The 26,115-nt window shown below is 37.4% G+C and overlaps 1 protein-coding gene across 3 annotated transcripts in view; it reads left to right on the forward strand.

Moving 5' to 3' along the window:
- The window catches only part of STXBP6 (syntaxin binding protein 6), a 244,085-nt gene that overhangs the window by 49,910 nt on the left and 168,060 nt on the right, over nucleotides 1-26,115 (forward strand). For all 3 annotated transcript variants that reach the window (XM_079127279.1, XM_079127278.1, XM_079127280.1), the window contains one exon: nucleotides 23,865-24,053. In XM_079127279.1, coding sequence (XP_078983405.1) covers nucleotides 23,900-24,053 — 154 coding nt within the window. In that variant the 5' untranslated portion in view covers nucleotides 23,865-23,899. The remainder of the gene's footprint in view (nucleotides 1-23,864; nucleotides 24,054-26,115) is intronic.

Genomic DNA, 26,115 nt, shown 5'->3' on the forward strand with positions numbered 1-26,115 from the left:
TCCTGGTACCAAGTGCTACATTAGTAATGAGCCAGTCAGAAAATAGATGCAAAGTTAGTATTTTAGATAGAGGTGATTTTTAACATAGGGAATTGGGGATAATTCCCCAATGAAAGTTAACAGTGGAAAGTGAGATAATCTAGAAACTAGTAACTTCAAGAAGTAGCTGTCATCCCTGGGTCCCCTGGGAGACAAAAGGGAATAGGAGTTATTTAAACTTAGAAACTCAGAATAGGAACTACCATAACTTGGATATGCTGACTTCTGTGAAGGTACTTGGACCTCTGGGGATGGATTGCCTTCTGGCCAGTACTCAGACCACCAAGGGAGGGCCTGTGGCTGGTATCCTGAGTACTAAATGCATGGGTATCTGGAGCTGTTACTGCTGTAGAGGCTGAAAGGAACTGGAAAACAGGAAGAAAATTTATTCTCTCCACTTCTGCCTGCCAGTCTCCTGCCAGTGGCTCCAACCAACAGAGTCTAATAAGAAGCCAGTTGCAAGAGAGTCTGGGAAATGTGGTTTGTAGACTCTAGATCCAGCATTACAGAGGAGAATGCAAAGATGTGGGCTGAAACACAGATGTAAATTATTTTAGAACACTGACTCTAGCTCTATACTGTGTGAAGTGGGTTGGAGAAAAGGTAAACTAGGTATTGGTCAATCAGTTCAGAGAATGTAGGAAGAAATCGAAGCAAGAAATGATGGTATCTTGACTTAGAGAAATGACAAGAGAAGTGAGTAGATATAGAAAGATTTAGAAAGTAGAGTTGAACCGAATTTGGCAGTTTATTATAAGGGTTCGGGACTTGCAAGAATAAAGGAGAGAAAGGAGTTAAGGGGGACACTTGCATTTCTGACTAAGGTAGATGGGGTATTGTTTACTGAGATAGGAACACAGGACTAGAAACTGTTCAGGGGAAGATGATTTATTCAGTTTTGAACTTGCCAAGTCGATGTGCCTGTGTTTAGCTAGGTGGAAGTTCATTGTGGACATGTGGGCAGAAGAACAGATGTGTATCTTCAGCCTACAGGTGATTCTTGAAGACTTAGGAGTAAATAAGGTCACCAAAATAAACTCTTAGAGTGCAGAGAAAAGAGAGCATAGGACAAAACATGGAGGAATAACATTTTAGGAAAACAACACAAAGTGTGGAGAAAAGTTAGTGAAGGAGACTGTGAAAGAGTGGTCTGAGAGATTGGACACCAACCAAGTGTGTGGTGTCCTGGAAGCCAAGAAAGACTATTGGAAGAAGAGGTATGACCAACAGTCCTCTGAGGCTGACTGTTCCATGTTGTTTGTTGTTCTGTCAGACTCAGCAGTTCTGCCTGTTTTTCATAGTTGCTTATGACTGATTCTTCTCTGCTTTTTATATTCAATTAATCAGTAGGCAGCTCACTTAAGCTTGTAAGTCAGCCACTTGTTTTTATAAATACAGTTCTATTAGAACACAGTCATGTCCATTCATTTATATGTTGTCTCTGACTGCTTTCCTACTGCAACAGCAAAGTTGGGTGTTTTGCACCAGAGACCATATGATCTGCAAGGCTTAAAATATCTATTATGTGGCCCTATATGTTTGCTGACCCTGGATTATGTCTTGTAGTGGGTGTTTTATATAAGCTGGTAAGATTGTCTTTGACTTTTTTCCTTTTCTTTCTTTCTCCATTTTTAAAAATGTTGTTGAACATGTCTGGTGGAGATGTGGGGTGTAGACTTTATTTTCCCAAGCTTGATCATAGTCTTGCATCTGGGCAGAGGCAACAGAGCTAAGGGAAGTAAAGCTAGTGAATGGTTTTAGCAACCATCTCTCATGACCCTGTGGCTATGTAGTAAGGACAACTGCCAGGGCCAGAAAGGTGGCACAAGACAGGAATAAATGGATCCGTGGGTTTAGGGTGTACTTTTCCAGCTCGGTGATATGCCAGGTACTTTGCTACCTGCTAGGATTTCTTCAATAGCTCTGAATCTAGTTGGAAATGAAAACCCTTAAGCAGAAAGTTACATCCCCTGCAACATGCTTGGCACTGGGTCAGAGCTATGGGCATATGGTGCAGAAGAGTGGCACCTAGCTTAGCCTGGGGAAGAGCAGGAAGAGGAAAGCCACCAGGGGACCCAGATCCAGAAGGTGGGACTATCTCCAGCTCTGTAATCGAACATCCTGGTGAGAAGCAGAGCCCTTGAGGTTGTGCAGTCATGGATAAAGGCAATTCTGAGAGATTTCTGTCACAGAAGTTTATCTTCCAGACATTCTTTCTTTTCTTTCTTTTTCTTTCTTTCTTCTCTCTCTCTCTCTCTCTCTCTCTCTCTCTCTCTCTCTCTCTCTCTCTCTCTCTCTCTCTCTCTCTCTCCCCCCCCCTCTCTCTCTCTCTCTCTGACGTATTAAGTGTGTTTTGAGTTTGTGGCAATCATAACCTTGAATTGGTTGAATTTCCCCTTATGTAAAGTTACAAAAGTCATCTTGCATTAATATGTCTTTTGACTGGATTCATTTTGCCTTTGGGGATGATAAAAGCTCAGTGAGCTGAGCATCTATCATAGAGTGAAAGTTCTCTGTGTATTTAAAACTCCGAACTGGCTGTCATTTTACTATCCACACCCCTTAATCATAACAAACTGCACCTTCACGTCACTCTCTGTCCTCCCAGTGGCCCGTAGGAGCTGATTGGGGCAGCTTTTAGGCCTTTACCCTATGAATAAAGACAATGAGACACAGATGCAAATTTTAATTTTTTCATTTTCTGACATTTATTGTTTTTGTTAGGTTCTTTCTTTAGGTTGCAGGTAACAGCAGTTCATTCCAATTGCTTTGGGGAAAAAGGAAATTTTTTTATAAGTTTGTATGTGAAGTGCAGGGGTGGATGAGCCCAGGAAGTTTTGTATGCTTCCCTCTCTTCTTTCTTTTTTCCTTTTCTCTCTTGTCTCTCTCCCGCCTCTCTCCTTCTCTGCATATCTGGACTACCCTTTTTTCAGTCTACAGATTAATTTTCTCTGTTGTTTTGCTCGTGTTTGATCAGTCTTCTCTCAGCCTCTCTGCATCATAACTCATCTTAAAGCTTCAACTCCCCCTGCCAATTGGGTATTAATGCTATTTTCTTAAAGTTTGTTTTTAGGATCTGATTGGCTGAGTTTTTCTTTCCAGGTGAGGCCATATTGTACTGGACTGAGTCTTCATGAATTAGGAGCCCTCACCTGTTTCACTCAGCCTGGACAGGAAGCCAATGCCCATTTGGCTTTGAAAACCAGGAAGTTTGGCAACTTCCATAAGAAGCACAAAGTGAGAAGCACAGCAGCCCTGAGGGTGATTCTCCCCTGCCTAGTTCCTAACTCAGTTTCTACACATAGTCCCAAAGATCCGCTTTTCTAATGTAATCTAATCCTCATAGGTAAGAAACACACATTCACTTACCCTTTCCCTAGGAGGAAGCACCTGAAAATCCCAGATAGCTGGTTAAATTAAGAAGCAGCTATGGGGCCACTTAGAAAGCATCATCTCAGGCTGAATCCAATTCTCAGTGATATTTGTTACAACTGTAGGTCTCTCATGATCTGGTCCAGCCATTCTGCAACCTGGGGATTAAATGGTACATGTATCCAACGTACATGCCCAGGTATGCTGGTGACTATTAGGTCTCTCTTCATGTTCTTTGAACAAAAGGGAGAAGAAATCTCCACCTCTAACTGTGAAAGGGACATCATACATTAGTCATTGGCTCAGTTATGCTCTGACTAGAAGAATAGAGCCCACATCTAGTGATGAGCAGCCACCTTGCTGGCATTCTGGGAACAAATGCTTGGAAATGGCAAATTGTATTTTGAGAACCCTGGCTCTTAGGCCCTTGGCTTGTTGCCTTGTCTTTTCTCCCATGAAATGAGTTCCCTGATCTGTAAACAGCTACTTTAGAATTACTATCTCTGGGTTGTTGATTGGACTGGATCTTTGAAAATAACATGAAATCTTTTCTTCCTGTCCCTTTTTCTTCTTTGTGCCTTTCCTTGTTAAAAATCTAGTTTAGAGGGGTTTTTTGTTTGTTTATTTTGTTTTGTTTTTTGTATTTTTAATGAGCTCTTCAATATTTAACCCATTCCACAGAGTAGAAATCTCAGCTCAGTGGTTGTCTCAAACTGCTCTTTTAGAATTTTCCCCTTCAATCCCTGTTAAGAAATTAGAGCATCCTGATTTTGTAATAGATAGAGTAGGTATCTATGGGACTTGGATTCTGTAATCAAGGTTGCTTATTTCTGAGCATTCTTTTTTGGCTAATTTCCATGTGATTTCTAAGTTAATTGCACAGGGAAAAAATAAAAAAATTAGCACTGAATTGACATGACTTTTTGCATTTGCATTTAATCATTTGCTTTCTTTATCTCACAAAGTACAGTGAGCTGCTTTTATATTTACATACCATTGAGAAGTATATGAGAAATGAGGGGTAGAACTGGAATAGTGGAAATTAGCATAGTCTTCTCATAAATAAATCCTCATCAAGGAACACTACAGCCAAGAAGCTCCCAAGTCATCAGCCAATACTAAATAACTTCAAACTAATTAAGGCATTGGCACTTAAAAAAAAAGATATGCTACTTATCTGTCTTAATTTGTTTTAGTTTATTTATCTTAATCTGGCTAATGAAAGTTCCTGATTTGTAACCCTCTACCTTTTCTTTTTTAGGTCTTCCCACTCTGGCTAAGTTGAATTAGGCCTGTCGGATGGGAAATTGTTCCATGAACTATTCCATTGATATGCTTACCCAGAACCATAAGGGGATTTCTGTGCTGCAGGAAGACACAGAATTAGCAGAGCAGCTGTGTAATAATGTGTAGTATAAGGTGCCTCATATAGGGAGTAAAGTGCATTGCACAGTTTATTGCTCTGCAGTCATTTTTAAAATTTTATTAGAGCTTTATAGTTATATATAGTAGTTGGGTTCTTCCTTACAAACTCATACATGTGTGGAAGTCAATTTCAATTCATGATCCCCCCACTTTTCCCTACCCCTTATCCCTCCCATTTTCCCTCCCTCTCCCATTCTCCTTCCTCTACTAGACTTCCTTTCACTCATCTATTCATATTTAATTGGTTCTTTATTTTATCCTATCCTTCCCTCTCCTTTTATTTTACTTTAGCTTCCACATATGAGAGAGAAAATTTGAGCTTTGAGTTTGAGTTTGGCTTATTTCAATTAGCATGCTATTCCCCATCTACTTACTGGCAAATGCCATAATTTCATTCCTTTTTATGTCTGAGTAGAACTCTATTTTATATATGTGTGTGTGTGTGTGTTTATCCATTCATCTATTGATGGGCATCTGGGTTGATTTCGTAATTTATCTATTGTGAATTGTGCTGCTATAAACACTGATGTGACTGTGTTGCTGTAGTATGCCTCTTTTAGATCTTTTGGGAAAATATCAAGGAGTGGGATAACTGGGTCATATGATGGTTCCATCCCTAGTTTTTGGAGGAATTTCCATGCTGTCCTCCAGAATGGTTGTGCTATTCTGTAGCCGCACCAACAAATGTACCTTTTATCCCACAACCTCGACAGCATTTATTGTTCTTATTTTTGATGATTGCCATTCTGACTGGAATGAGATGGAATCATGGTATAGTTTGGATATGCATTTCCCTGATTGCTAGAAAGAGAGAATATTTTTAAATATATTTGCTAGCAATTTTTATTTCTTCTTTTGAGAGGTTTCTGTTTAGTTCTTTTGCCATTTATTGATTGGTTTATTATTTTTGGTGTTAAATTTTTTGAGTTCTTTGTATATTCTGGATATTAATCCCCGATCACAGGAGTAAGTAGCTGGCCAAGAAAGATTTTCTCCCATTCTGTAGGCTCTCTCTTCATGCTCCATTTCCTTTTCTGTGCAGAAGCTTTTTAGTTTTAAGATCCCATTTACTGATTCTTGGTTTTACCCTTTGTATTTTGGGGTTCATGTTAAGAAATTTGGTGCCTGCACCTATATGATGGAGTGTTGATTCTGTTTTCTTCTAGCAGTTTTAAAGTTTCTGGTCTAATTCCCAATTCCTTGATACATTTCAATTTGATTTTTGTTCAGGGTGAGAGGGAGAGAGAGAGAGCGGGGTCTAATTTCATTTTTCTACATATAGGTATACAGTTTTCCTAGCACCATTTGTTTAAAAGGTTGTCTTTTCTCCAAGATATGTATTTTGTTGCCTTTGTCAAATAACTGAGGACTGTTTAAGTATGTGGATTTGTCTCCATGTCTTCTACTGTTCCGTTGGCCTTCCTGTTTATTTTTATGTCAATACTGTGCTGTTTGGTTCTGTAGTATAATTTCAGATCAGGTATTGTGATGCCTCCTACTTCACTTTTCTTGCTTAATGTTGCTTTGACTATTCTGGATCTCTGATTCTTCCAAATGAATTTAAGAATTGTGTTTTCTAATTCTGTGAAGAATATCACTGGCATTCTGATGGAGATTGCATTGAATCTGTACAGTGCTTTTGGTAGTATGGCCTTTTTGACAATATTGATTCTGCCTATCCAAGAATGTATTTCTATCTTCCAAGGTCATCTTCAATCTCTTTTCCACTTTTCTGTAATTTTCATTGTAGAGTTCTTTTACCTCTTTAGTTTGATTAATTCCAGAGCATTTACTTTTTTTGGAGGTTATTATGAATGTGGTGGTTTTTCTGATTTCTTCCTCAGCTGAATCACTATTGGAGTAGAGGAAAGCTGTTGATTATAGGTGTCAATCTTGTATCCTGATACTTGCTAAACTCATTTCTAAGTTCTAGAAGTCATCTAAATGAGTTTTTTGGATCTTCTCATTTAGGATTATATCATTGGCAAACAGATAGTTCAACTACTTCTTTTCCTATTTGTATTCCTTTGATTTTCTTTTCTTGCCTGATTGCTCTGGCTAATATTTTGAAGACTGTATTGAATAGGAGTGGTGAGAGTGGACAGCCTTGTCTTGTTCCTGATTTTCAAGGAAATACTTTTAGTTTTTTTTCCATTTAGTATGATATTTACTTTGGATTTGTCCTAAATGGCCTTTACCATGTGGAGGTAAGTTCCTTCAATCCCTAGTTTCTCCAACATTTTTAACATGAATGGGTGTTGGATTTCATCAAAGGCTTTTTATGCACCTATTGAGATGATCATGAAATTTTTGCCCTTAATTCTATTTAAGCAATGAATTATATTTCTTAATTTGCACATGTTTAACCAACTTTTCATTCCTGTAATGAAACACACTTGATTATCTTTTTCAATGTGCTTTAAAAATTTTTTTAAATTTATAGATGTACACAATACCTTTATTTTATTTGTTTGTGCTGAGGATTGAACCCAGTGCCTCACATGTACTAGGCAAGCTCTCTACCACTGAGCCACAACCCCAGCCCATCTTTTTGATGTGCTTTTGAATGTGGTTTGCTAATATTTTATTAAAGGTTTTTGTATCTATGTTCATCAGAAATATTGGTCTGTAGTTTTCTTTCCTTGATACATCTTTGTCTGGTCTTGTTATAAGGATTGTACTAGCTTTATAGAAAGTATTTGGGGGTGTTTCCTCTCTTTAAATTTCATTGAATAATTTTAAAAAGACTGGTGTTAGTTCTTCTGTAAAGGTCAGATTCCATCAAGTCCTGGACTTTTGTTTTTTGGAAAGCTTTTACTTGCTCTTTTGATTTCATTACTTGGTATTGTTCTGTTTAGGTTTTCTATATCTTCCTGATTCAATTTAGGCAGGACATATGTCTCTAGAAACATTCGATGTCTTCCAGATTTTTCAGTTTATTATAGTATAAATTTTCAAAATAGGTTCTGAATAATCCTCTGGATTTCAGAAGGATCTGTGGTGGTAGCTCCTTTTTAATCTCTGATTTTGCTGATTTGCCTCTTCTCACTCACTCTTTGGTTAGTTTGGTTAAAGGTTTATCGATCTTATTTATGTTTTCAAAGAAAAATTTCTCATTGCATTGTTTCTGTGTATTGTTTTCTTATTCTCAATTTCATTGATTTCAGCTCTGATTTTAATTATTTCCTGTCTTTTAATGGTTTTGGGGTTAGTTGATTTTTTTTTTTAAGGCCTTGAGGTGGAGCATAAGCTTATTTATTTGGGATCTCTTATTTTTTAATGTAGGCACTCAGTGCTATAAAATTTCCTCTTAGAATTGCATTATACTGGCCCAGAGATTTTGATCTGTTGTATTTCTATTTTTGTTAATTTCTAAGAATTGCTTGATTTCTATTCTAACTTTTTCTTTGATCCATTCTTCATCTGAGTATTTTTCTATCTCCTTGTGTTTATGTGGTTTCTCTTGTTTTTCTTGCTGTCAGTTTCTAGTTTCATCCATTATGATTCTAATAGGATACATGGGATTATATTCATTTCCTTGTATTTGCTAATATTTGCTTTGTGGCCTAGAATCTGATCTATTTTTGGAATAAGTTCCATGCACAGCTGAGAAGAACATAAATTCATCTGTTTTGGAGTGAACTGTTTTGTAGATGACCATTAGGTCCATTGGATTTATGGTTGTTTACTTTGGAGATATCTTTATTGATTTTATGTTTTGATGACCTATTGGTGATAAGAGTATATTGAAATCACCAAGTATTATTGTGTTGGGGTCTATGTGGGATTTATTATAATGGAATATTTTTTCCATGTAATTGGTTTCTGTAGTTATTTATGAGGCAAACACAAATCCAAGTTCACTGCATAGGGCTATGGGAGAAAGGTTGAATACAAAAATTCTTTTGAAAAACAAAATGCAGATGCTACATAGGTAAGCCCTCAGTTTGAAGCAGCGGAACCCCATTTGAACTCAGAGCTCCATCTGTCTCTAAACAGTGCCAGTCCTGCTGTGCTTTTCCTACTGGATTATCTTACTCATCTCTGAGACTCCTTGCACAAATTTGGAAGATAATAGGAACTCAATAAAATGCTTGACTGGAGGGGTAAAAACAGGATAAGGGCCTGACTCTCAAGTTTCCATGGAACATTAGTTGTTTACATTTATATATGGATATTAAATAGGATCTCAGTGGAAGAGAACTACCAGTCTGGTATTTTTAAGAATACCAGTTAAGTAGATGAACATCCTTGAATATGCATCTTTGCCCACTTGTTCAATGATTTCCTTTGGGAAAATTTGCAGGATTAGAATTGCTGCTGCATTCTACTCTACTTTCAGAGAATTTTTATATTTGTTTTACTATCAAGAATTGAACCCAGAGGTTCTTTACCTCTGAGCTACATTCCCAGTCCTTTAATTATTTATTTTATTTATTTTGACACAAAATCTCACTAATTTGCTGAGGGTCTTGCTAAATTGCTGAGGCTATCCTTTAACTTGCAATCCTCCTTCCTTCGCCTCCCAGATTGCTGGGATTATAGGTGTGCGCCACTGCACCCAACTCAGAGCTTTTGAGAAATGTGATTGATGTGTCCTCCAGAGGTTGATAGCAGTTGACTTTATATGAGAGTACCAGCATTCTACCCCCAGCCCCTCAAAAATTTCATAGTGTTTGTATTTGTCACTCCAGACCCTGCTCTGTGACACTTCATCAGAGCAGTTGGCATGCTGGAAGAGAAAGAAAACATGAAGTTTTTCTCAAACTTCGAACCTGACTGTAAGATAAAAATGTTTGTCTTGGTTTTTGTTTTATTTTAATGCTTTTGGTTTAGTTCCCCCAAACTGATGCCATGGTTTCTTTTCTTTATTATTTTTCTTTTCTTTTTGCAGTACTAGGGATTGAACTCAGGGGTACTCTTATACTGACCCACACCCCCAGGGTCTCACCAAGTTGTCCAGACTGACCTTGAACTTGCCATCCTCCTGCCTTAGCCACTTTGAGTATCTGGGATTACAGGTGTGTGCCACCTTGCCTGGCTCCATAAAATGATTTCTTGGTCCTGTTTTACTCTCCCGTTTGACAGTACCTTTGTTGTTGTTATTAAACTCTGCTGTACCTTTCTGAAAATGTATTCTTAGAACTCCCCAAATTGTGTTAATTGATTTAATATTTATGCCAGGTTGTGCATCCTCAGTAACCAGATAGGAATGAACTTGTGAATAGGCTAGTTATTGGAAAAACAGAGGAACTTGAATGAAGGCCAGCTGACATTAAAGCCTCAGTTCAAATAAAAAGGTGGTGGTGGGGATCTGTAAATTTGAGATTGTAGATGTGTAGAGGGACACAGGTACAGTGTTTCCAGGTTCTTCCAACTTTCAAGAAAAACTAGAAATTTATTTTACATAAAATATATGTATTTTAACATGTGCATGACCCAAGAAAACTTATTCTTACAAATCTATCCATTTATGACCTCAGTTCTATCCCTATCCACTTCAGTGAACTTCTCTCTGCAGGTAGGGATGAGGTATTTATTTATTTGTTTGTGCTGGGATTTGAACAGAGTCTTATGCACGATAGAGAATGAATATTTTAAAGTTGTTTTGTTTCCATTTCCCCTCCCCCACTACTTAGTACAAAATGAACAGGGTTCATACTTGTCTTGGGCATCCTTTTCCTGTGGTCACTTCTCTGTGACCATTTCTTTTTTTTTTTTCTTGCAGTTCTGAACGTGTGAATTCTGCGCAGAAATGGTTTCCTCCAGTGTTCTTTGCATTCTACCTTCCACTGAGTCTCTCTCTCAGGGCACACCCATTACACAGATCACGGGTGGAAGCAGAGGGTGGAATAGACATCTGTTGTAGGTCACTCAGAACTAGCAACTTCCCAAAACACGCTCCATGGCTTCCCATTGAGGTGGATCTACCTATGTAATTCATGCAGGCAGGCCTAATTAAATTCTTTAATTACATTTCAAGGATAGGCTTAATAGAATAAAAGCATTTCCTGATCACTAGTCTCTGAAGGATTAAGGTATACTTGCCTCTTCTGTGGAGCAGCAACTATACGTTTTAAATTTAGTTTGTTGCCTGTTTTCCCTGCCTTTCTTCCCTGTCAGACAGTCCCCCTCGCCCTGCCCCCAGAGTACATCTGATTTGTTTGTGATCTCCAACCCTCATGTAGAATCCAGGTCATAGTAATCTCAATAAATGTTGAATGAAGGAAGATACAGCCTGTCCCTAGATAAAATTTCTTTGTTGCCTCTATTAAAAAGGACTACCATATGCTAGGAACAGAAATATTCCTCAAGGCCAGGTGCATGTCCTCTTAGAAGGTTGGGAGCACTTTACTCCATTGTATTTGATTTCCCTGTCTGATGGTTAGTGGTGGTTTATATCTTTGTCTAATTGCTGAACCCCCAAAGACTTGTCTAAATTGATTTCTTCTCCATTGCTTCATTGGTTTGCTAGCTTGTTGACTGTTCTTCTTCCCCCACTAGAATGTAAGTTCCATGTAGGAAAGGACTTTGTTTATCTTGGTCTTCTCAGTATCCTGAATGTCTTGGACTGGGCTTCTACTTTGAATGAATATGTGTGTGTCTCATCCCAGCTTTGCTCTGCTCTTTTTGTTTTATCTTCTTTCTTTCCTTTCCACACCACTCTGCATCTCTCTTGGATCATAACACTTCATCCACAGTGGGGTGGACTGCACTGGGCTCCTGTCATTATTTGTCTTGTTCAGCCTGGCAGTTCCACATGCTGAAGCAGAGGGGAGCAATGGATATAGGACAGAATCAGAGGAGGAAGACCCATTCCTTCTCTTTCCCAGTCGAGAAGAGTTGACAGTACCTCCCTACCTCCCTCACAAGTTTGGAAGACGAAGTAGGATGCCATTTGAGAAAAGACTCTGCATTGTAATATACATGCTTTTGCAAACATAATCTGATATCTTGATGTGCTTATCTGCTTTTCAAGGACCGGGACACCTCAGGTGGGAATAGTCAGATTCAGGGAGCAGATTTCCATCCTTTGTCATCCTTCATGAAAGCCCTGTGAAACAGGCGCATTATCCCATTTTAAAGATGGAGATGCGTGTCTCAGAGATGTGGAATTTTTCCGGAGTATTTGTTCTCTAAGTAAAGGCAAAGACAGACTCCTATTTAGATCCTCTGATGACAAATGCAGACTTCTTTTTGGCATCTACCATCTCTCTGGTTGGGGCAGAGGAGAAGTGACCACTGTGCCTTGGCCCCTAGCTTCCAGGTAGTGATCTTGATTATGTGGGTTTGCCTGTCTTTGTAAATTGGTAATGTGTGGTGCCATTAAAAATTTGTACTAGTGTTAATTGAGTTTATATTAGAGTAGTGCTCAATTGATAGTTCTTTTCCTTCCCTATCAAACACTGCATAGCTAGTTAGGTCAGAAGTTAGTTATTTTCTGGAACATACTGATTAAAAAGGGGTTGACATTGAATGATAGAGGAGCTGATTGAATGGGGCAGAGACTGCATTCATATATGGACCTGGAATCTGACCTGGATTTGTAGGTTATTTTGTGACATCCAAGACAGAATAGGGATGCCCACCCACCACTCATTCCATTCACATGGAGATTTCACCATTTTCAGATGCTGGATCCTAACCAAGGCCTTCTGGTTTCTTGCTTATGTGGAGTCTCAAGTCAACCTGTACAGATTCCTCAGTTACCCAGCAGGACCTCATGCAGCTGCCTGTGGAAATCAGAATAATTCTGGCATTTCTGAGAGCATTTTAATAGAGCACTGATTACAGATTGCAGGCACCTGGTGCTGTTTTTGTATTGAGGCTAAAGGGTGCAGTTCCAAAGACAAGAACTGGGCTTGACAAGTCCCTATTTTTCTACCCTGTTGTCTGCCAGGGCCTGGAATAGGTACTGAGAAACCCTTACAACAGCTGAGTCAGGCCCTGGGTGGTTAGTGTGTGCTTTCAGGAGACCACCAGTGCCAGAGTGTTCATTCTTAGGCTGATTATGTACATGTGACTTTGTCCAGGATGAGTTTTCCTGCCAGTGGCTCAGAGCACCAAAGGGGCTTCTGTTAGTTGGGGTTAACATGGAGGCCTGTGGGTTGAAGCGGCCGAAATTATTTGTGTTTCTTGGACTACCCAAGGCTGTTCCACTTGGGCAGACCATCATTGCTTTTGGCCTCAACAGCCATATGAAAAAACATAAGCTGTGAAAATTCAAGGAGAAAAAAGGTGAAAGCCAAAAACTAAGGTTTAGATATCAATGGGCTAGATGTATTCCAGTTCAGAATTTAATTTTGTGCCAATTCTCAAGAAAAAAAAAAATGAATATAAGAAGACTTCTTACTGCGATTAGTCATGTTTTCTCTTTCTCTTTTCTCCCTGCCCTCCCAATTTGCCACCTGTTCTCACCTTATACCGACTTGGGACTGAGGTACTATTTTATATTATCATTTCATGCTTGACTAATTTTTACTTGAAAAAACATTGTAGTAAGGTGGAGTGCAATGTCTAGTTCCAATCTTGGCTCTGCTACTCTTTAGTGGTATGACTTTGGAATTACCCTTGGACTTCAGCTTTGATATGAGTTAAGTGAGAGAACTGGATATGATAGACAATCACCAAGATCTCTTGCATCTATTAAAATTTTAGGCTTGAATGCCTTGTCTGTGTTTTTCCAGTTGGTTGTAAGCTGCTGGTGGGTAGGATCCAAAAAGATGTCAGAATGGTTTTTGGTTGACTCATCTGTTAAGGTCTTTCTGAGCTCCTTCTCATTAACATTAATGGGTGAAATTCCCTGTGGAGAGCCTTTTAACTGTGTGAAGCTTTGGGCACAGCTATAAGGTAATCTAAGGTTTCCAGAAGCACTGGCAGCAAAAGACAGAAGGTACAGAAAGTGTGAGGGGAAAGGAACAAAGAAGGTCCACGTTGTGCTTTTGAAATGCCAGAGGGACTGGTAATACAGTAAAGGAAGTGGAAAGAGGAGTTTCCCTTGAGAACTAGCAGAAACCTTTGAAATGAGTGCCTTTCATATTTAAGCCTTTTCTGGTTGGGAAAATAGCCTACAGGGTTCATAAAACTGCCTTATGGCAGCTGTCCAAGATCTCAGGGGTTAACTCAAGTTGCAAACTTCTAGGATGGAAAGGAGGGTGGTGAGCCTTTGTGATGAGACTTCAGTGGTCACTGGTCTCATGGAAGCAGAGATCCAGCGTAGACTCTCTCTCTAATGCATTGTTAACTCTCCAATTTCTTTAATCAAAACAAGCTCCGTCCAAACAAGACGATGTGAATAACTTTGCCAACTAAATAGCAAGCCATGCCCACCCAAGATAAGCAGATATGCAGAAAGAATGAATTCAGACTATAGCCCAATCCATTATCTTTGTAGCTTCTGGGCAAGGATGATAACAGTATTGTGTCCACCAGAAAGCAGGACTGATCAGAGGCAAAATTGTGAAGCAGTTGAATTCGTCTTGATTTACCTAGAATGCATTTCTATCTTGCCTTTCTTTACTTTTTTTTTTTTATTTCTTCCACACAAGATAGTAAGGAAGAGCAGAGACTTCTGGAGTCCTGCTTCCTAATTTCAAATCTCTGCTGTGCCCTTCAAAAGCTGTGTGATATACTTAACCACTCTCAGCTTTAGTTTCCTCATCTGTAAAACAGTTTCTCCTTCCATGACATAAATGTATTAATAAAGATTTTTGAATATCAGAGTCACATATCTAAGCATATGCCTCTCTTATGTCACAATGTGAGGTAGTGATGGATAGGGGAAAGTACTTTTGGTGGCTGGGAGTAAGCCTTTCTGTCACTATTGTGATTATATAACACAGGTATAATTCATGAAGTTGATCTCTGGGGAAAGCAATTGAAGTTGATAGTCCTTGGCCAGATCTTTCTATGAGAAGTGCCAGTGAACCCATAAGCAGTTTTAGTTGTGAAATTGGGGAATTGAGTGGCATAGTATCTTTCCTTTTAAACCAACAAGTTAAGGATGTGTAACATAGACCCTAGAAGTATCACATGTCTTCTGTGCTGTGAGAGGCTTCATGGCGGAGCATCACACTGGTGACACGTTGATTATATAGAACTCTTCCCAGCTCTGTAAAGTGGTGACACTCTCAAAGTCAGGGATAAAGGCAAGGAATGTTTTTAAATAGATGTTAGATTTACAGAGTATTTTGAAAAGTTTTGCTCTGATTTGAAATTTTAGAAAGTGTTTGCTTCAATCAATTTAGATTTTTATGAGTTTTATACACTTAAAAATTGGAGGTTCTCTCTGAAGCCTCATTGTCTTTTTAGTGTTCCAGGTCTGTTTCAAATAGAATTTGCATCATCAAGAATGCTTAAAATTTACCTGAGAATTGCTTCAACAAATATCCACTATGAAAAGCTGACCCTAAACTTGCCAGAGCATTATTGTTTTTAATTTTTCCTTTATTTTTAGTGGTAGATTATTATTTGTTTTTGTAAACCATAGCTTCTGTTATAAATCAAACCATCTTCTAAGAGAAAACATCAGAACCACTCTGTAAGCATTTTCCTTCCTTATGTATAGTTTTAGTGCTTTTACCCTTTTCTGTCTTCTCTTTGGCATGAGTAAAACCTACTTACCTGCCTGCTTCTTGGAATTTAAACTTGTGAATGTGAAAATTCTAGTATCATAATGAAGGATGTTTATGAAATCTTTATCTCACCTTAAATAATTTTCTAAATGATATAGCTTATGTGTTATGGTTTGAATTTCAAGTATCCCCCAAAATATGCCTTAAGGGCTTGGCTGCCATCCTGTGGTGCTCTTTGGGAAGTGGTGGGACCTTTAAGAGGTGGGGCCTGGTTGGAGGAAGTTGGATCATGAGGGAGTGCCATTGGAGGGGATAATGGGACCCACCCTTTTTTTTTTTTTTTTTTTTTTTTTTTTTGCTTTCTGCCTGCCTATCACGAGGTGAGCAGTTGTCTCTGCTATGTGCTCCCCATGGTGATGTACTTACTGCTTTACCACAGGCACAAAGGCAACAGCACCAAGAAATATGGCCTAAAACCTCTCAAACTGAGATATGAGCCAGATAGACCTTTCCTCCTTCAAGTTGTTCATCTTGTATTTGTAACAGCAACAGAAAGCTGACTAACACCTTTAAAAATCATCCAAATAGCAGATCCTGTGTGTGGAGCTTTGTTGTTATTTTTATTTTATTTTATTTTATTTTTTGGCTTCCTCATATCATTAGTTAAAGTTAGGATGTAGTGATTGACAAGTTTAAAAAGTACAACCATATTGCAAATAAACATGTGTAAACCCAGATCTTGTGGTCTGGGTGTAGAACAGTGTTTGTTCTTTGAATATTAAACCTACAAGAAGAATGTGCTTACTGAACATATAAACAAGGAAAGAAGAGATGAAAATAGTCTAGGTTTATAATTGAAGCAGACATGAGTCACTGGCTCAGAGAACCTTGTGAACATGATGTCTCCTATACAAGGAGAGTTTGTATATATAGGGAAAAGAAAGCCAACCAAGTTTCGTAGTACATAGTAGCCTGATGGTAGAAAACAGAATCTTCTTTCCCTTTCTTAAAGAATTAATTATGATCATGGCTTTTGTGTATGGTGATGTTGTTTTTGCACATACACAGGTGTGTGTCTATGGAAGAAAGCATAGACTAACACTTAGCTAACAATCTGTTCACCAAGCTGTGGACCCTGGCATGGGCTATAGTTTGCTCAGAGGAAGGGTGCCATTTTCTTCTCACGAAAATGTCTTCCAGGCCTTGTGATCATTCACAGCATTTGCTGTTCTTTCTCTCTCAACTCTTTGAGGGTGAGAATTTCTAATCTTATTTTTGGGACTCTCCAAACCATGCCTGGACTGAAGTCAGAAAGAGACTATTGATTATTGAATGTCAATACAATGTATTTTATACAGCTTCTAGGTTTGGGAAAGAGTGTATTTCAAAACCAAAATGTTTGAAGGAGCACTCTACTCTGGTTATGGTGGAATAAGGAGTGCAGATTCTCTGACATGTTTTCTTGTTTCAAAATCCAGAGATAGTCATATTAACATGGTGGCAAACATTTTTCTAGACATCTCTTTATGCATATAATTGTATACGTATAGTTTTACATTAATGAGCTTACTTTCTGTTTTGTAACCTCCTTGTTTTCACTCTGTATTATTCCATAGTTATTTTTCCAAGTCAGTGTCTACAATATGTGGTGTGGGTGTGGAAAAGGGCTTTCTGTGTCATGATTTTAGAAGAATATGAACATTCCATCACAGGGATGGGCTATACTATATTCAGCCAATCAAGATGGATGGGTATTTAAGTTATTTATAATGTTTTGCTCTTAAAAGTGAATCTGAATTAAGCATGTGTCTATGCAGTACTCACATGTGCTTGTTCACACATTTTCTCTAATAGTGGAGTTACTGGTTCAAAGGGTTTCAATTCAAATTTTAATCTCTGTGAGAGCCAAATTATACCATTTTTTCATAATACTTAGACTAATAGGGGTACTATTTGTTGAAACATATTAAAAGATTCTAATTTACAGTCTTGAAGCAAACTTTGGAAGATACATTTAGCAACTCTCTTGATTCTACATTTGGAATTGAATGTTGAAATACTCTGTAAATTCATGAGTGCCATACAAACTTCAGTGATTCTTTACTAGGGCTTTATAGAGTTCCTGCCATGTACTCTTGTTCATGGCATCTTTTTAATTTTTTTTTTAAATAAATGATTCATGAAATACTGGGGAGTAGAAATCCCCAAGACAATGGTTCTGAACCTAGTTATACATCAGAATAAACCAAAGAGGTCATCAGGTAAACAAGTCTCAGGTCCTGGCCCCTGGCCCCTGAATCTCTGTGATGAGTACCTGGGCACCCCAGGTGATGTTGATCTGCAATCTTTGTTTAAAATTCCTCTTCTACCACATGTCTTTGCCTATCTTCAAATATTTTTCTAACACGATAGAGAATATTTTTAGCTTTTCCTTATATCCCTATAATTTTTTATTTTTCCCGTTGAGAAGTTTGTCTCCTTTAAGAATGTTGTCAGAGGAGTTTCTGTATGCCTTATGAACTCAGTCTTGATTTTGTAAGGGTTGTGAAACCTTAAACATGGTTTCTCCATCTATTTTTCTATCTGCTATCTCACCATGGCAAGGCCACTTGGCAGCTCTTGTGGTTTGTCTTGGACTTAGAGTGATTATGTCAAATGGTATTCCATATTAACATTACCTATCTGTTCTAGTGGCTTATCTGACTTTCCTTTTAATTTCTATTTACAAAAACTATTAGTTGAGAGTCCTGGTGGAAACACATGGAAAAATTGACTGGAATTAAAATTTTTATTTATTATTTATCCACATGCTTGCATGCTATAAGTTTGTTTTCATCTTGAGAACTGTCTTATCAGAAAGAAATGTCTAAGTAAAATTTTTTTGCATATTTAAAGTCAGTAACCCTCTCAAGTAAACTTTTGTAAAGTGACTAATGTGGTCTCAGATTATCTCCTTGATCTTACTATATGAAATAAAAAAGTAAAATTTTCTTTTCATAAAAAGTTTATATTTTCTAAACACCAGGTGATGTTTATGGACTTGGGAACAAAATTAATATTTTTAGGTAATTTTTAGATTTAATGATTGTATTTTATCTAATTCCTAATATTTAGTATTTATACACCATATATACTGTGGAGATTAAGGAAAGTAATTTAACGTTACTTTGGTTTCAACATTTACAACATTGGTCCTTTCTTCATCAAGGTCAAGAACTAAGGCATGGAGAAGGAACAATTAAATACAGTTACAATTAAATACAGTTATGTTTCAATCATATTCCTCTTGTAGAATATGACATTGGACAATGTGCAGGGCTGATTGCATTGAAGTTGGAGCAAAATGGGAGTTCATTCAGAGGATCCATCAAAATCATTCAGGCCCAGGATGGTGAGACTGCAACTTAGGCAGAAGAAGTAAGAATGAAAAAAACTGGTGGAGTCCAGAAATATTAAATAAAATGCACAGGACTTGGTGATCGAATGGTTGTTATGGGAGACCAAAGGGTTTGAGGGAAAAGAATCAAGGTTAAGTATTGGTGGAAATGCTCAGTCTGCAGATAGATACACATCTTCAAAGTCAGGAAGGCATCATCAGAAGCTGGAGGCATGACTAATCTCATCAGGTTATGGGTGAGGGGTTGAAGTTATACTTAGAGAGTTTCAAAATCAAAGTGGCAATGCAGAGAAGTCCACTTTTAGACAGTAACCTTATTTCTCTCATTTCTGAGTTGTTTGGGTTCATCTCACTGGTGTTCCCATCCACTAGGGAAGACCAGTCTTCCAGAATGACACCACCTTGGCTCTTAACTTCAGGGACTCTTAACACATACTCTCAGCACATCAAGTGCATCTTCCTCAGAATCAAATCACATTAACTGCCTCATGAGGCTGATATGCAAAACCAAGAATTCTGGTTACTAATTTACGGTGGAGAGTTTAGCTGGCACACAGTTCAGAATGCCTGTGTTGGCACAACCAGGGCCAAAATATGATTGAAAGATTGTATGTTAAACATGGGATTAGAAGAGAGAAGCAAACGATGTGAGATAGAGAAGCTAATGAAGTTAGATAAATCAAGTATCTGATAGTATTAAGCTGAATAGATGGCACTGTTCTTTCCTCTCAGTTGAGAAATATTTAAGGCCTGTAGGCTCTACTCCCCTAGAACTCCCTGCATGATAATGAATGTCTTGCCAATGGCGGTTTTTGATTTGCTGGAGGTTCCTACTCCTTTTCCTAGTCTTTTGCCACTGGAGGAAAAATATCAGTTCTACTGGAAACGAAGAGTGTTAGTATTTGAATACAAAACCTTATACCTATGCCCCTGATTTATGTATTTCACCTGTCCTATTCCCAAGTTCTCTTCAGTTTCTTAATCTTTTCCAAATAATGATATCTTATTTTCTCATTATTTGGGTGGCGGGAAACCATCCCACTACAGTAGTCATGCACTAATTAAGCGGATATGTAGGAATTAGATGGCTTCAAGTATGAAAAGAATGGATGAAAAAGACCTTGAGGAAGATCAGAACTGTGATTAGTTTCTACAGCTACCTCTCAAGGCAGCCAGTTGCTATGACTTGCAAATCAATCATAGGTTGGATTATTGGATGAAAAAGCTTTGTAATTGTGTTCTGTAGAAGCTGTGGACCTGGGAAAGAAAAGGTTTCTGTGGGTCATGTAGGTTGGAGTAACAAGCGGTCACTGGTGCTTCATTGCTTTTGTATTTATCTTGCTTCCTTAAAATGGGGTCCTGGTCTTGGACATTGATTTACCAATAAAGATGTAAGAACTGCTAAAGCCGATTGGTGAAATGAAAAGAAAAAAGAAATCCTGTGCATTGTCTGCCTGTATTCTCTCCTGAAATGATTCTTCCTTTTCATTCCTATTTCCCCCTTACTAGTCCAGGCTCAAAGTTTCTCTTTAGGGTAATGGATTTTAAATTAGGTGGCAGGATGACCACATGGAAATCTGAGAATCAGAGTTGTTTTGAAATATAAATTCCAAGATTCCGATTTGGTGGTTATAAAGGAGGGTACAGGAGTCTGTGGATTTTAAAAGCTCTCCATGCTGCACTCAGAGGCTCAACCAGATTTGGGACTCTTTTATAGACGCTCTTCAAAGCTGTCACGAATGGATGGGTTAAAGTAAATGGGTGGAGTTAGAGAATATCACACTAAGCAAAATAAGCGAAACCCCAAAAAACAAAGGCCAAATGTTTTCTCTGATAGGCAGATGCTAATTCACAATGGAGGGGTACCTAGGGAAGAATAGAGTTACTTTATATTAGGTAGAGAGGAGTGAAGGGAGGGGAAGGGGCATGGGATAGGAATGATAGTAGAGTGAAACAGACATTATTACCTCATGTACACATATGACTACACACTGATGTGATCTTACAATATGTATAATCAGAAAAATGAGAAATTAGACTCCATTTATGTATGATCTATCAAAATATATAAATGTCTTCTACTGTCATGTACAACTAATTAGGACAAATTAAAAATTATATAAAATAAAAACTATAACAGTCACACTTTTACATTCTGATTCTTTCCCTTCTTATCCATGATACATTCCCAGCACGACATTAAAAATATACTCAACACATATGTGCTCTACACAGGCCCATTAATATCATTGTCCTAAGAAAAAGCTTTTGATAATTTTCCATAGAATGAATCTGATAATCTACTAGTGAATTTCCTGATGAAGTCTGTAAATTCTTCATTCTCCTAACATTTAGTACACAGCTTGCCATATAAGAGACCATTTATCCATACGTACAGAATTTTGTACCCATGAGTGAGAAAAGTGAGGCTTTAGTGAATAAAGTTGGGTTTCACTTTTATAAATGCCTTCTGGTGAGGGTGGTTACATTTGTTCAGTTTCTCTAAGTTCAGAGACTCTTTTAGTATTCTATTATAGTAGCAGAGTTAATAAAAAAAATTGCCACAATTAAGCATTTTTTTATTAATCAGGAACTGGAATTGGTGGTTGGACACATTCTTTTAATTCTTCAGTTCTAGGAAATAGGTGAAGATATCTTCATGTTGTAATAAGTAAACTGAGGATCCGGGGTTTTGAGATTTACACACAAATCACACAGGTCTTATGGGTTGCAGCTAAATTTTTAACCTGAGCTTGATTTCAAAACTCAGTGAAGTTACTGATTTTATCTCCCCCTCCCCTTTCTTTTTCCATTTGTTCTTGGCCATTGAATATCAGTATGAAAAACAACAAAAGGTCATTTCCATTTCTCAATAGTTAAAAAAAAAATTTCTTAAAAATTTGGTAAAATTATGCATGTTTGTTTTTTTTCTAATTTTTCTGATGGATTTTACACAGTAAAATGTTCTTTTTTATTTCTTTTGACTATAATTTAAAAATCAATCCGAGATGGGAAAGTAAAAACTATTCCAAATGGGAGATACTGATTAGGAAATGCCTGATGCATTTGGCAATATCTATTTTCCTTGTTCACAGAATGGTTTGAAGCCACTGCATGAGTACTGTTCTTACTGCTCTTTTTTTTTTTTTTTAAACATGTCCCTAAATGGTGAGACATGAGAGACCTGGAGCTAGAGTGTTTCTTTTTCTTTTCTTTCTTTCTTTTTTTTTTTTTTTCAAATATGTTCCTCTTTATAAAAAATTTTTTTTTTAAATTGTAATACTTCTAAGAACACATAAATCATGGGGGAAGTTCTGTTTGCTAACCTTTAGGAAATGACAGCATGTCAGTTAGTGGTCAGTACATTGAAAACAAGGCCCTCCAGTGCTGTTGTCATTTTTCTCTCAGCCAGCATGAAGAACCTGATGGTAATGATAAAAATGTTGTGACCAGAGCACAAGGAGATCTGGGTAGATCTTTAATGTCTAGATCTTTAGATATGTATTTTTGGTGTTTTAAGTTGACATATTTTCTTTGTGCCACGAGGTAAACATGCTCTATTATAGCATTAAGACTAGGAAAAATTTCTTTAACTAGAGGGACATTCTTTTTTTAATACCTTTTTTTCCACCAAGAAGTTATAGATGTGAACAAGTTACAGTAGGCCAGCTGTGTTGGTAGCATTTGCTAATCTTGTAATGGGAAGAATCCTCTCATGTCTTCCTCAGATAAATCATTAGTATTTACATGAAGCCTTCGATATGATCAGTAGTCAACTCTTGGAGGACAGAAACCACACATTTTTTTCTTATATCTCTAATACTGAGCATAAAGTGCCAATAATAGATGTTTGTTTACCAATTGACTCAATTTTTCAGCTTTCTGATCAGCTCTTTGAGCTTCTCTTAGTATGTACTGATCTATATGGAGGATCTCTGAGTACTCAATACCACCTGCATGACCAACCCAAAGGCTCTCTTTGCACCTTTAATTATGATTTTTTAATTGCCCAAACACATATTGGGTGTTGAGTGATGAAATAGATCATTTATGGGTAGACAGATGGAATAAAAAAATTTTTCTAAGTTGCTAGAATGAGAGTTAGTGTTCAAATTGACCTTGAACATAATAGACACAAGCAGAATTAAGATCATCAGGGAAGTACCACTTCTGGAAAACTAAATATAACTGTGTGTGTAAGTTGGGCAGTAGCAGGGGGTTTATGTGAGTCAGCAACATACTGCTATATTTTCTTAATTATTGGGCGCCCACTGCCAGTTAACCATAGGAGTAGAACATGTGGGAACTGCCTGGTAACATTTCCAAAATACTTAGGGTTAGTCAGATACTTTTTTAGAATTCTATGTCCACTTTGTTTGAAGAAAAATGTGGAGAACTTGGCAAGGCTCCAGAGCATGGTGACAAGAGGCAGAGGAGCGCTGGAAAATAGGGCCTGGTGCACGAGGCTAATAAATAAATTCATTACTTGGCCTGATCAATGACAGCTGATGAGTGATTAAATTAATCATCTTTTGTTGCATACATGATTATTATGTAGGAGATGATACAATTATTTCCACTATAAATGGAATTAGGGAAATAGATTTACATTATTTGAGTTAAAGGAGATGTGGAAGGGGCATAAAGAACTACTTGCTTTACGGGTTGTTGGTCAGTGGAAAGCCTTCTCAACAGGAAGTGTGAAATCATGTTCCTTGCAGAATGCATGTAAGGTGGATGCCAATTGCCAGTTAGAGTGAGATGCAGTCAGGGTAGAAATCAACTAACTGCTGAGATCCCATTCCATGCGGCTCCTCTCATATTGTGTTTGACATTTTCAGGGAGTAAATAGGTATCCTCTTTTTGTTTGTATTTTCCCATGGCTATTACAAATACGAAGACCTTGCTTTTAATGTTTCTGAAATGCATTTCATGCAAGTAAGAGGTTAAACTGCATTATGAAAGTACTTCTCCTGTGAATCAGTGTAGTACTCGTTATTTTATGAGCCCCTACAATATTGTCATTTACAACTTTTCCTTTTCTTTTCCTTCTTTAGAAAATTGACTCCTTGCCCTCCTCACTTATTCTACAATGAGTGCCAAATCTGCCATCAGCAAGGAAATTTTTGCACCTCTTGATGAAAGGATGCTGGGAGCTGTCCAAGTCAAAAGGAGGACAAAGAAAAAGATTCCTTTTTTGGCAACTGGAGGTCAAGGCGAATATTTAACTTATATCTGCCTGTCAGGTAATGAAAACCAAATATTCATATTATTATTACAACAACCTTTTTAAAACAGTTGATTCTTGGGTTCCAGGAGGGTTGTAATCATTTTGCAGAGCTCTGCTCTTAGTCTTCTTTCCTGTTTCCTCAGTTGTCATCCTCTGATCCTTATTAACTCAGGGTGCTTTCTGGTAGAAAGGTGGTGGAGTTTAATCTCAATGCATTTCCAGATCATTAGGAGTTTCTGCAGAGGGTCTGGTGGACACATTTGTTTGTTCAGACCTTTCTTGGTAGGAAGGCTCTGTCCTCTGGGCATTTTTGTTTTAGAACAATTTTTAGTATTTGGATAATTGTCATTACTAGTAGCTTGAGTTTCATTGACTTCCTTTTTCTAGACCATTGCCAATAATTAGTAACAGTTTGTCTTGAGATAAACATTGGCACATTCTGTAAAGTGAGAAAGAAGATTCGGTTCACAAATCATTGCTTTGCCTGACAGCCATTGCCTTGTCAGAAAGAGGCATCTGTTTTATTAAGCATAGATTTTGTTGGATTATTTTTCTTTCTATTTGTGATTATGGGAGATCTGTGGGATTTATTGTGGATTCATATTGAATTTTCTGAGATAAAATTTGGATAAATTTCCATGGAGTTATGAGTGATACTAATCTGAGCACCAGAAGCATTTGTAATATTCCTAATATTTCTTGTAGAAGGGTAATAGAAGAATTAAGCTTACCTTAATTCATCTTTTTTAAAAAATTCTTTCAATTGTGGTTTGAGAATAAACCTGTTTTTGACCTTTTTTTAGTTTTTTTTAAAAATTAAGCCTCCAATTATTTATCGGAATTCATATCAGGATGGAAGTAACTTTTTAATCAGAAAAAATATGTAAATTTGTAAGACAGGTTAAAGTGAAATAAGAACATAGCACTTCAGTAAGAATGATTTTTTTCTAATTGTTACAAGAAAGATTTTATTTAAATGAGTGTGAGGAAATGAACCTTGAAATATCTCCCCAAATAAACAGTAGGCTAATAAAATCTGGTTATTTTTAAGGAGATATTTGCATTTCTTTAATGTGTTAAGCAGTGCCTGGCATATGGTAGGGTCTCAATATCTAATGACTAAAAGAAAGTAGTAGACTTTCCCAGGACCTTTCTAGTATTTTGTTAATAAGATTCAAATCTTAAAAATACTTTCATAGTCTTAAATTTAGATCCTACTGCTTATACTAATAATGTACACATGCCAACCAATTTTGTTTTATATTTGAGCTGAACTGAACATCAAGGGCCCAGTACATAATGATTCTAATTTTATTAAGCTGCATTTGCTCAATATTTCATTGAGATTTCCAGTAGACAGGTAGTTGAAGAAAAGGTGAATGGTGAAGGAGCCACTTGAGTTTGGCATAGTACATACCTATAACTTAAAGGGAGTAGTTTTATTTGGACTTTAGGTGTATGCAATCATCTGCCTATTTCTGATCATAAAGTCCATGAGCGTGATATGGGGACTCTGACAACCTCATCTCAACCTCATCTCAGTGAAATAGCATAACCATTTTCCCTGCCATAGAAGATGATGACCTAGGTCTTACTGGATAACTGCATTTCCATTACAGATTTCCAAGACCTTCAAGCTTAAAGCCTGAAATGATGGGGATTGCTTATTTGTTGCATTCTAATGGAGGAAAATCTTTTGTTCTGCAAACCTCTATCCTTTTCATAGTTTTGAATTTCGAGAGTATGGATAGATAAAGTAGATCAGACACTGCAGAGGACAGTCTAAGGAAATTGGGGCAGGAAAAGGCCAGGCAACCCAGACACTATTATTTGCAGCTTGATTTTTTTTCCTAAAAAATGATGAAGAAGTAACCACCTTTATTTTCCAACTTATGTAAAACCTAGAGGCATGTCAATCCTGTTAATATGATATTACCAGTCCTGAAAAGGTAATGTTTTAGTTAACCATAAATTAGTCATTCAAATATTTTTAAGTGCTTTTTATGTGCTGAGCATTCTAGGTGCCAAGGGTACAGTTTAAAGAAAAATTCATGCAATTAACCTAGTTTGGTGGGAAA

The sequence above is a fragment of the Sciurus vulgaris genome (genome assembly GCF_902686455.1).
Source record: "Sciurus vulgaris genome assembly, chromosome: 2".
NCBI classification, from domain to species: Eukaryota; Metazoa; Chordata; class Mammalia; order Rodentia; family Sciuridae; genus Sciurus; species Sciurus vulgaris.